Consider the following 12,363-nt stretch of genomic DNA (forward strand, 5'->3'; position numbering starts at 1 on the left):
AAACATTTCTCATAAACGGTCTGGACATATTCTCTTTTAAATGTCAGTTCTGTAATAATAAATCTTTATAGGGAGCTAGATATTTTGATACTAGTAATCAAATTTTTAGCATCAAGTTGACAGATAACTTTTCAAATCTAATTGATTTATTTTACATATCCTCTATTCAACTATAAATTTACTAATTTGTACTTTTATAATTGAGTTGACACTTTTTAATCTATAAGAACCAATTAATGGTTTCTTATATTTTCAAATTTTTGTTATTCATGCTTCATTTTCTTATTCCATTTTGATTTCTTTTTTTATTTCTAAATTCTAAACACGAATCCCTTAAAATGTTTTTTTTATTTCTACCCTTAGCCCTAATACAGAGATTTAAAGCATGATTTTTTTTCTTTTCTTCATATTACTGCTTTGGTATCATCACACAAATTTTCTTGCATAGAAGTTGAATTTTCATTAGTTTAAAAATATTATCCTCCAACATATCCTCTATAACCCAGAAGTTAAAGAAGCATTTTTTGTTTCCATATGTTTGATCACCATTTAAATCTATGTAACCTGTATATTTCTATGAGAAACAAACTATCAAGTTATGTTTACATTTTGGCCTGTTTTCACATTTCTGGCTATTTTTCTTTCATGTATTTTAGCATTATGGTCTTTAAAACAACTAAATTCAGTACTACCAGGTTTTTATTATTTAATGTAAATTTTACCTTTATTTACTATTAAAATTTTGATTGTGAAATTTATTTTATCATATATAATGTAAACAATCACTGCTTCTTCATATTTGTTCCAGCATGATGAAAAATACTTAGACCATCCCTTTAATTTTTTTTCATCTTAAGTATTTCTTTGCTTCTTGGATATTTGGATACTTGGCTACTTGAACTTCTGCTTTCTAAATTGCTAACCCTGTTTTTAAAAATCTTTAGTCCTTAGATTTTTCTAAGCAGATAATCTTACCATATGATAACAATAGTTATACTTATTTTTAATTTCTGCCCTAGGCATGGCCACCAGCAAAATGTTAACTAGAAACACCGATAGTAACATCCTTGGATAAATGCTTCGAATGTTTTACTCTTAATATGACATTTGCTGTAAGTATGCAACACTTCTCTTAATGGTAAACTGGGCCTGTTTACATTTAATACTTATAATAAATGTTTCTAGAATAAAAGCATAAGTGAATTCCTTCATACCTAGTATGTCTTTACCTTAAGTTAATGTGTATATGTACAATGAGGAATACATGCAATATATGAGTAGTCAATTTGATGATATATAATATGATTTAAATTGGACTCTTCTTTGTTTTTTCTTTTAGTGAAAACATCATTTTCTTATGTCAGCTTTCTCCCAAACCCTTAGTAAATTAAAAACTGAACTGGAACAGGATAGAAACTCAAAATAAAGACATTCAGACTTGCCTATAGACAATGGTAATGCCATTTAACAGGATGAATTCAACAAATATGGGTAAATAACTACAAATATAAGGTTTGCCCCATGGCTCCACCCCACACTGCAATCACTCACAGTAATTCAGCGGCCTTCGCATTTGGCAATAATGTCATGCACATGAATTTGCTGATTACTAGCAAAATTACAAAATGAACCCAAGGCCACTTAATCAAAAGTCACAACAACAAAGAAATTCTAGGAATGCAGGTCAAGGCAAGAGCTTGCAGCTGGCTAGATATAATCTTTTAAATATATATATATATTTTTTTGTCTAATTTTTATTTAGGAATTTGCTACAATGAATAAAATAAGTATCTCCTCTTAGTTATTAGAAAAGAAAACAAGTATTACCTATCACCATTCTGTGACCATAAAATTAAAATATTTCCTGAATGTATGATTTAAATAAAATATCTTTAAAAATAGTATTAATTATTCTTACATGTTCACAATAGAAGCTCTATTTCTGAATGTAACACACTACTCAGTATTTGCTTAAGGGTCACATTTCGACAATATGGCTTTTGACATTAAAGTTCTATGAGAAAAGCGAAGACATCTTTTAACTTTGCTTTAATATCAAACTAATAGAGCAACTTTAAAAAAACAGAGCAACTTAAAACTTCAATATGCGCATGGGTTAGTCTGATTCAAGAAATGCTTCCAAAATTCAACCATCTAGCTGCTTTTCAGGAGAAACTGTACATCATCACAAATCTTTTCTAACTTAACTTTTGGAGAAGAAAATGGAAAATCAACCCCACATTACAATGGTTTTGTTAGATATTTCCTCCTCAGCATCAGGCAAAGCCTTCTTATAAACGGTTCTATTTCAACAGATGATTCAACTGATCCTGTAGATCCGATGACTGCTCAACACTAGAAATTAGGATAGAGAGAAAAGTTTATCCAAGATGAGCAATAAAGACATCTCTTCGTGTAAATTATTTGTACTTTAATGTATAAGAACTGTTGACGCTAAATCAAAATTTACATTGGCCTATTAGTGTCCTAGGAGTTTTAAAACTACAAAGAAAAGGTTTGTATAGCCAATTAGTAGTGTAAACAATATTGCAAATTTAATCCACTTAAGAAAAAACAAGGCTGTTCAATGACTTTAACACATTTACTCTACTTATTATTGCCAATGGAAAAAGTTTTTATTCCTTAAGGTTGGTCTCCACACCCTGTAACTTTTAGAAAGCCTTTACTAGCCATGCATGCCTTTGATTTACTGCATGCCTTTGAAATATATTATATTCTTTATATCCCAAATGAGCTATCCCAGAGTGTATGTCAACTGTCAACCAGAGCTCTGCACTGATCTTAGGTCCAGCGGTATAATTCCCCCTAGCCTGTGTCAGTTGGTCACCCATTCCCCTACCTTTGGGATTACTTACTTCTTCTGAATAGCTTCTTGCCTAAATCAGAAAAGGAAAGAAGAAAATAAACAAAAGAAAACTCAGTGAACTAGCAGAAGTTATTTATGGCCAGATATACATAGGCAGAACAAATTTCCAGCTTATACACATTCAATATTTCTGTCTATCCTAAGTTGGTGCTTTTGATCCCCTGTTCAATATGAGTGAAGAGCTGCTAAAAAATATAGATTCTTAATCTAAAGAGGTAATAATACTCTATCATAGAGTGTGGGATATGGTCAAAAAATGACATGCATGCCTCAAATTCAGTTTATGTATGCGGTGTCAAATGGTCACATACCTGATATGTACACACCCAAAGAATGAACGTCTAGCTATTTAAATAGCAAGAGTTAAATTTCCAATAGAACATAAGTAAAATATCAACTGTGTAAAATATAAAACAAAATGAAATAGATGAAAAGCTAATAAAATTATAATTTTATCCAAAATTATAATGGAGAAGGTATCTACATTTCAAAATTTCCTGGATGGTTTACATATAGCCAGGGCCGGCCTATGTAGGATACAAGTCACAGTTACACTTGACTCCCCAGTGAAGGCGCAGACTCCTCAGGAGAAAGCTCAGGCACAGTCGACAAATACTGATTAAGTGCCTACTGGGTGCCAAGCACTGTGCTAGCATGGTCCTGGCATGGGCCCTGCCCTTATGGGGCTTACAGTGTCTTTCTCTGAGGAGCCCTCAAATTAACACAGAAAGGTTTACAAAAGGTGGTCCCTGCTCTTGATCTCGCCCTCCAACCCTAACTTCTGTAGTCTCACGCATCTTTCCCAAAAGGAACTCATCCTTGACCAACCCCACCTGTACTCCCAACTCCTGCCTCCACAGGAAAATGTGATGAAGCACCAAGGCAACAAGAAGCAGGCTGAGGATAATGATTTTGGAGTAAGCAGTCAGTGGAGAGGGCATACTCACTGGTATTGAAGATGGGTTGTTATGATTGCCATTTTCCTTAAACTCTGCATTAAAAAAAACAACAACAAAGAAGTAAAACATTCTACTTCCCTGGAGCCATACAAACTATGTATATAAAACCCAAATCATAAAAGAAATGGTTTCTTACATCTTCCGAGTGCAAGATGGCATCTTCCTGTAGTACCATGTTTCGAGCTGCCTGACCTAGCAGCTAAAAGACAAAAATAAAATGGTAATAATCAAAATTTCCAAAATTCCTGCAATCTTCTCTCTGCAGCTGTTATACTACCGCCTTCTCATCTCCCGCACTCTCCCATACAAACACTCCAAATGTAATAGAGGGTAATGTTCCATTGTTGAAAATCCATTTCACTGTCACTGTGGCAGTTCTGGCAGGGGACTCGACATCTGTTCCAAAGGCCACTGCCTAAGAATTCCAGTGTTCCACAACTGCTGAGCTCTCTGCATAGCTTATTAGTCAAGTGTGAGAGAAGTCTGCAAAAAACCTTTGCACAAGCCTAGAGGGAACCTAACTTCTGATTCTTTAAAGGCAGTTTTGAGATTTGGGGTAGTTTGAGAGGAGTGAGGGGGCAAGGGTTAGGATAGACCTGAAAAGGAAAGAAGGAATGTAGCTGCTTAGAAATGGAGTGAGAGCCACAGAAGGGGGAAAAAAAAAAAGGCCTGGGAAGAAGCTCAGGATTTAAAGTAGGAAACCACCAAGTGAAGGATGCCAGATAGGGCTGGGGAAGAGAAAAGAAAGGAGAATGTGGACGCGGATTGTAATGAGTTCACTAATCGCTGGGTCCTGGGACCAAGAGAAGAAAGCTGACCTATGATTCAACTGGGTGGCCTGTGGTCTAGGAGATGTGACTCCGCACTGAGAGGCAAGAAGAGCTCAGAGATTTCTGGCCTATTGTTGCATCCTGTTCCTGGCAGACGTTAACTCCACCCATGTAAAGGGAGCTACCGTTATGTGTCCTGCTAATCTTCCCTGCTCCCTTGGGTCTGACTCTGGTGAAAAGGAGACCCATGACTTCAAGTTAACCAGGAATACCAGCACAGCTACAGCCCCCAGAGTCCTTCCCCCATGGCAACTTTTTCTTATTTTCCTTTTTAAGTCTTAAAATTAATAAACCTTTACAAGCTTCTAAAGTCAAAACAATAAAGTAAGACCTCCCATCCCTTTCCCTTCCCCTCCCTGTTCTCTCTCACCTACGCATAAATATTTTAAATTAGTTTTTGGTTTATCTTTCCACTGTTCCTTTTTAAAACAAGGGAGAGATATGCATATTCTGTCCTCTTTACTTAAAATGTAACCTACTATATGCCCTCTTCCACATCCTATTATTTTTACTTGACAGTATACACCAAGCTGGATCTACAGTACTATACACTGAAAGCAGCAGAGTATTCCACTATCCAGACGTCCCATAAGAGTATTCGACCAGTCCTCCACTGTGGACTTTGGAGCTGTTTCCAGTCTTTTGCTATTATGAGCAGTGCTACAAAAAAAGTATCTTATATACCTGGCATCTTTTTGCCAGCATATCTTTGAGACAGACTCATAGAATCATGATTGTGACAGCTGGACCAGAGGGTTTTAATTTTGCTACATACTGCTGAATTCCCTTGCAACAGAGTTATATCATTTTATATTCTCATTCACAATGTATGAGAGTACCTGTTCCCTGCTGTGGCCACTTTTAAGAAGCAAAGTCCAAACTCCTATAGATGGGGGATGATGACTGACAAACTAATGGCAGAAAGGAAGAGTTCTATTGGAATTGTCATTCATTCACTCATTCAGCAAATATTTATTAAGTGCTTATAATATGCCAGTAAGAGACGCAGTCACTGTCCTTACAGGGCTCACAATCTGGGGTTACAAAAAAGGACACAGGCACTACAATAATTTGTTGTAAGTACTGACAAGGAAGCACCGGATGCCTTGAGAGCATGAGAACAGAGGAGTGGGGGTATCTAACCCATTTCACAGGTAGGTGTTCAGGGAGGGCTTCCTAAAAGAAGTGACTTCTAAGCTAAAGCCTAAAAGATGAGGTTTAGAATTTGTCTTAAATGTAATTTTACAGAAAAGTGGTATGATCAGATTTACCGTTTTAGAAGTGTGGTAAGCAGAATGGACTAGAGGGGGCACTAAAGGTAGAGAGATTGGTTAGCAAAATATGGCAGTAGTCTAAGCAAGCAGTGAGAGTGGCCTGAACCACAGAAGTGATAAGGAAAAAAAGGGGGGGCGTTGTGTAAATGAAAGACATTTAGAAGATAGACTTGAGGGGACCTGTGACTGCCTGAAATGCAGGAGCTGTTGTACTGTAGAACAGTGGTCCTCAAACTTTTTGGCACCAGGGACCGGTGCTCCTATGAGAATCTAATGCCTGCTGATCTGAGGTGGAGCTGAGGCGGTGATGCTAGTGCTGGGGAGTGGCTGCAAATACAGATGAAGCTTCGCTCGCTCGCCTGCCACTCACCTCCCGTTGCACAGACCGGAAACTGTCGGGGGCCTGGGGGCTGGGGACCCCTGCTGTAGTACCAAGGCCTTTTCTTTGATGATAGATATATTCAGTGGCCTTGCGCATCGTTTTCTTAAATGAACCACATCTAAGGTTTCCTGTTTGGGTCTCTTTAAAGTGAAACATCTTGAATATACCTATAAGACCATCTGAGTACAAGTTTTTTAGATTTCTAGGAATTTTCCCCCCGGCTTTTACCATTGTCTTGCTCATAATTAACTCGGTAACAGTTTGTCTTAGCACTCCACTTCGACCTCATCGATAGCAAATCTTTTTTTTTTTTTTCACTCATATTTCATCATCTTCCTTATTATTTCGTTAACGTAGGTGCAACAGCAAGCATAAGTGCCTTACACGGGTTTAGGAAAAAACACAAAGGACCACTACTAAGCGGACGATTCAACTGGAGGAGAAGTGCAGGTGTCATGAGAGGAACGTAACAGCCACAAGCATTCGTTGCGCTGTGGGCGCAAGTTGCTGTTTTCCCTCACTTTTGCTCCAGCCCTACTGGCCTCTATACTTTCCTGTGCACATTCCCATCTCAAGGCCTTTGCATTTGCCACTTCCTCTATTTGGAACTCTCTGTCTCCACATGTCCACATGGCTTGCTCCTTCACTTCGTTCAAGTGTCTGTTCAAATGTCACCTGCTCAGAGAGCCCTTCCCTGACCACTCTGTTGAGGTAAACTCTTTCACCACTCTATTCCCAGCTGTATTTTTCACAGCATTTATAACCAGCCAATTTTTTATGTTTCATTTCTCTGTCTATTCACTGAAATGTTAGCTTCCTAAGTAGAGAGATTAATTTTGTTTATCACCTCTCCCTTGAATAGCTCCTGACACAGAGCAGACAATAAATATTTCTTAAATGAATGCTGTGGAATGAGTGTTTCACACACAGAAATCATCGGAATAGCTATGTGGATTCGGTGGAAGAGAGAAGGAATGCTCCATGGGCTGAGAAGGACTGAAACCCAGTAAGACACTCCAATAACCTCATAGTCTACTAAAGGAAATGGCAAAAACATGTAAGTATAGAAAACGGCGATATGGTATTGATAAGTGTCATGTAAGAGATCCAGTAAAAAGACCACATTCAGAGACAAGAGATGATACATCAACCCTGCCTCTGAAAGTTGGATTGGTTTCAGCTTAACTCAAGCCACACCACTTACTGAAAAATGTGAAAATGTGAAAAATACACGGGAGGAGGAACAGGAATGAGCAAGCCACATCGGGGCAGTCATAGCAGCTTTTTGGACACTTAATCCAGCTAGTACCACACGAAAGGTGTTGTCCAAGAGTATGGGCCTCGAACCAGTCTGCTTAGGTTTGAATCCTAGCTCTACGCATTCCTAGCTACTGTGTGACCTTGAACAAGTTAAATTCCTCTCTGTATCCTCTCTGTATCCTCTATGTATACCTTCTATTCCAAGTGTTTAGATTCATTTGTCTGTTCTTTCATTTAATTCTTGTTCTTTAAGGTATAATTTATGTGTGATAGCTATATTCTTTTAAAGTGCACAATTTTTGAGTATGTATTCTCTCTGTATCCTTTATTAGTGATTATAAAGACTTAACAAATTAAACTACAGAAAACACAGCAGTGTCCAGCACATAGTAGATGCTCAATAAATGTAAGTTTATTATGATGAATATGGATGCTCAGTTCATGCTAGTGGTTAACTATGGACTATAGACACCATCTATTTTTTTTAATTTATATATTTTTACTATGTTTCTCTCCAAAAAAGATTCAAGACAATTTATACCAAACTGTGTGTGTGCACATACATACACACATTTTCCTAAAAGTCATGAAAAAGAGAAGGAAGTACGTTTACCACTAAAGCTGACATGAGAACTTCTGTGCAACCAAGGCAAAAAGTGAAACACAATGAGTTGCATAATTCTTATTTGGTAAAAGGCAATATGACAATTCTTCAAAAGAGATAACTTTCCTCTGACGTTGAATCCTTAAATGAATATATCATGTGGGACCTCACACAAAGCATCTTTGGGATCGCCAGACTAGTGACTTCAAACAAAAGTGTTATGGTAAATGCAAACGCTTCATACAGTTGTTTCTTGTAGCCACTATCAATAAAAGCTAAGGAAATAACACAAAAGCTAATTCTGTAAAGACAAGTCTATTGGACCCTAAACTAATATGAATACAACTGCTATGAACCTTCATGTACAAATCTAAAGACTTGTGGACATATTAGGCTTGCTTCTGCAACTGCATAACATAACAACACAGAAACTGATGAAATATGAGTAAAAAAATTAAAGAGTTGCTATTTCTATGAAAACTAACTCAAAAATCAAAAATATTTGTTGAAGGTGAGTAGCTAAGATACACTGCTAAGTTAATTATGAGCAAGACAATGGCCTACAGGACAAAGTCATAGAAATCTAAGATTGTACTCAAATTGTTTTACAGTTGTATTCAAGATGTTGTTCCACTTTAAAGAAACCAAATCTGGACATCTTAAATGACATGCTATGTGTGTGGTTGATTTATGTAACAAAATGACAGACATAGTTTCCATTTTCCTTGGGTAAAAACTTAGGTGTGTAAATGGCCAGGTCAATAAAACCCATTTTGTCCCTTCACCTGTCAATGGGAATTTGGGTTGTTTCCACTTTGGTGTTATTACGGATAAAGGTGCTATGAACATTTACAAGTCTTTGTATGGACATAGATTTTCATTTCACTTGGGTGAATATCTAGTAAAACAGACAGGTCTTTTTGGAGAGAGATAGCGTGTACGTATATAAAGCTTTCTGTCATGAAAAGGCATCAAATAATTCCATACGTGGAACCAGCCTGATAAGGGGGAAATCAGGGCAAAGAAGAAAGCTAATCTAAGAAACAGAAAACCAAGAACGTGCCCAGAAAGACAAGTCAGAAAAGAATAAACTCAGACAGATGATGCACAAAATTAGGGAAGAAATACGGGACGTTGAGGGCAAAATCATACGGAATTTCGGGGCCGAAAGGAACAGATCTTCGCTAAAGACAATCCCGAGAAACAAATGAGAAACTGGTTGGGATCACTGTCTCAACTGCCGCCCTGCAACAATCACCGCTTTAAAGTAGATTCTCATCATCTCCCCTCCTACAGCGTTAGTCGTCCCAGAGACTACAGAACCCAGAAGGCAACGCTCCGCGAACGAGCGCTAGCCTCCGCTACCGGTTCACAGCCTACAATTCCCAAGATGCAACGCGACGCCTTCCCACAACCCTGGAAGACGGGCTGTGCCTCAGGGTAAGAGGCCCGGAGAGCTCTCCCAGCTCACCTCGGAGCTCCGGGAGCCCTTCAGCACCTGCTTAGTGAGCGCGATCACGTCAGTACCGCAGGTGTTCACTTTCTCCGTGAGAAGCCCCTTCACGGACTGACCGAATCGCGCTTGCGAATCTGGCGTCCCTGTCGCCATCCCCTCAGCTAGTGAACGCCTCCGCACGGGTGATGGCGAGGCGTCAGGGCCAGAAGACCGGCAAAGCGGAAGGAAAAGTGGAGGGTTTAAGGGACGCATGCGCCTACGGACGTTAATCTAGCCCAAGTTTAAATTATTTTAAAATACTCAGGTGATCCCTAAGGAAGACAGAGCCCAGGCAAACACCTCTGGAGGGGTTGGAGGACACTTTCGGTAAAACCATGGTTTAATATCAGAAGGCCTAGATTGCAGTCCCAATTCTGCGGTTTAGTTGTTTGGCTGCAAATTATTCAACCTCTGCATCTTGTGCTCATCTGTAAAAAAAATAATAATGTTAAAGTCCCCAAAGACTTAAGATCATTCAGTGCCATTTTAACAAACATTTCATGAACGAAATACCAAACACTGTGGGCTGAGGATAGAGAAAGAAATGAGATACAGTCCTGGTCTCCAGGCAGTTCTCAGGCTGTTGAGGCATGTAAACAGGAACTAGGAAGACCAACCCAACAGAAGAAAATGGCAAAGTTCACAACAGGCAATTTTTAAAAACCAAATGGCCAATATACGTAAATTCTCAACGCCACTAGTAATTTTTAATGATAAATGACCTCTTTGTTCTGTTAGAAGCAAACATTACCTTGGAAATAGTATCTAAAATATTTCATGTAGCTCTATTTTTTTAGCTAATGCACAAGAGAAGTGAGAATGGCATATTGTAAATTTTATTTAAAATCACCTATACTCGGGATTAACATTACCTTCTATTCCAAGTGTTTAGATTCATTTGTCTGTTCTTTCATTTCTTGTTCTTTAAGGTATAATTTATGTGTGATAGCTATATTCTTTTAAAGTGTACAATTTTTTGAGTGTGACAGATGTGTAACACCTGTGAACCACCACCACTATTAAGATACAGAACATTTTCATCACCCCCAGAAGTTTCCAAGTGCCCCTTTGTAGTCCACCTGTGCTTCAATCCAGGCAACAACTGATGGGCTTTCCTGCACTATAGATTAATTTGTATTTCTAGAAAGTTATATAAATGGAATCATACAGGAAATACTTTTGTGTGTGTGACTTTTTTCACTCAGCATAATGATTTCGAGAGTCAACCACATGGTTGTGTGTGTCATTAGTTTGTTTCTTTTTACTGATGGGAAACATTCCATTGCTTAGATATACTTCATTTTGTTTATCCACTCACTTGTTAATGGATATTTGGGTCTATTTGGGGACTATTATGAATAAAGCTTCTATGAACATTCATATACAAGTCTTTATGTGAGCTGTTTTCATTTATCTTTGGTAATATCTAGGAATGGAATAGCTAGGTCATATGGTAGGTGTTTAACTTTTCAAGAAACTGCCAAACCATTTCCCAAAGTTGTTTACTATTTTACATTCCCAACAGTGGTGTAGGAGACTCCAGTCGCTGCACACTCATAAACTTAGGGAAAGATTGATTGTCCTACAGCCATGGTAACAAGTAGCCACCTGTGGTAGACATACTGTCCACTGATAGCTGGTTTCCATGACCCCCATATTCTGGTTTTCATGCCCTCGTGTGGCCCCCTCTCTTACCTGTGAGAAGAGCCTCCTGACCAATAGTATATGCATAGGTGATGGGAGACAGATGATTATGTGTACATGATTATGTGACTACATAAGATTGTAAGGCCCATCTTGCTGGAGTCACTCCTTTGCAGGCTGTAAGGACCTTGTTGAAGGACTTCATGTGACAAGGAACTGCAAGCACCATCTAGTCCCTGAGAGTTGAGCCTCTAGCTGACAGCCAGCATAACAATGAAGTCAAATAACCAAAAGTAAATGAATGATACCGACAACAAGGCATATGGGGAAGCATATTTTTCCCCTATCAAGCCCCAAGATGAGAACCCGGCCCTGCCCACAGCTTAATTGCAGCCTTGAGAAACCCTAAGTATGTGACTTAGAAAAGCTGTACTTGGATTCCTGACCCACAGAAACTATAAGATAATAAATGTGTTTTGTTTTAGTCCACTAAATTTGTGGTAATATCATTATATAGCAATAGAAAACTAATACACCAGCATAACTTGTTTGAAATCTGTTCAGTCAATGACAACTCACCTCAGTAAATCCCTTTTACAGACCAAGCAATCACAGTCTGTCCCTCATTTCCTGTATAGATATTGATATAAACAAAACCAGTCCATATTTGTATCTCTGAGTTTTCATGCTGTGTCCTTTGACCAACTTTAATGTCCTTAGCAAGGTATACCAGAGCCTTCTATTGATAATTATCTGTGTTCCTTAAAATGTAGCCATGAATATTTTTGTTAGTAATGGCTGGAATGGCATGAAAACCAAGATAAATATCAAACTGGTCATAGTGTCGATTATAAACAATCACCTTTCACAAGACTGCCAGGAGGTATGGCCCCTGCATTCTTTGTCTTGTCTATTATTAGTACCTGAGCTATGCTATTTAAAAAGTACTATAACAGGTTTGTTAGCAGAGAATAATTTGCACAGAACTGCTAGATCATCTGTCTGCTCCAACCCTACATTCCTGTAAG

At 38.2% G+C, this 12,363-nt stretch overlaps 1 protein-coding gene across 2 annotated transcripts; it reads right to left on the bottom strand.

Annotated features, from left to right (window-relative positions):
- Window positions 1-1,443: 1,443 nt before the first annotated feature.
- On the bottom strand, window positions 1,444-9,884 carry BORCS7 (BLOC-1 related complex subunit 7). Of its 2 annotated transcripts, none has more exons than XM_039871329.1 (5): window positions 9,668-9,884; window positions 3,983-4,045; window positions 3,835-3,878; window positions 2,861-2,897; window positions 1,444-2,355 (listed from the first exon to the last, which is right to left on the bottom strand). In XM_039871329.1, exons 1-4 carry the CDS (start codon window positions 9,803-9,805, stop codon window positions 2,873-2,875), a joined length of 270 nt encoding a protein of 89 aa, XP_039727263.1. In that variant the 5' UTR covers window positions 9,806-9,884; the 3' UTR covers window positions 1,444-2,355; window positions 2,861-2,872. The 2 variants fall into 2 exon arrangements, with proteins under 2 accessions (XP_039727263.1, XP_039727262.1); XM_039871328.1 differs by having other exon boundaries at window positions 2,877-2,897; window positions 9,668-9,882.
- Between the last annotated feature and the right edge of the window lie 2,479 nt (window positions 9,885-12,363).

The sequence above is a fragment of the Pteropus medius genome, unplaced genomic scaffold, assembly GCF_902729225.1.
Source record: "Pteropus medius unplaced genomic scaffold, Ma_sr-lr_union100, whole genome shotgun sequence".
In the NCBI taxonomy this organism is placed as follows: domain Eukaryota; kingdom Metazoa; phylum Chordata; class Mammalia; order Chiroptera; family Pteropodidae; genus Pteropus; species Pteropus medius.

What these genes read in the sequence shown, in the direction of transcription:
- BORCS7 (XM_039871328.1), bottom strand. Translation starts at nt 9,805, where the DNA reads ATGGCGACAGGGACGCCAGATTCGCAAGCGCGATTCGGTCAGTCCGTG. An exon ending in AGGGCTCCCGGAGCTCCGAG is followed by an intron (nt 4,046 to 9,667) that starts GTGAGCTGGGAG and finishes TTTGTCTTTTAG; the next exon opens with CTGCTAGGTCAGGCAGCTCG. An exon ending in CAAGAAGCTATTCAGAAGAA is followed by an intron (nt 2,356 to 2,876) that starts GTAAGTAATCCC and finishes CCTAATTTCTAG; the next exon opens with TGTTGAGCAGTCATCGGATC.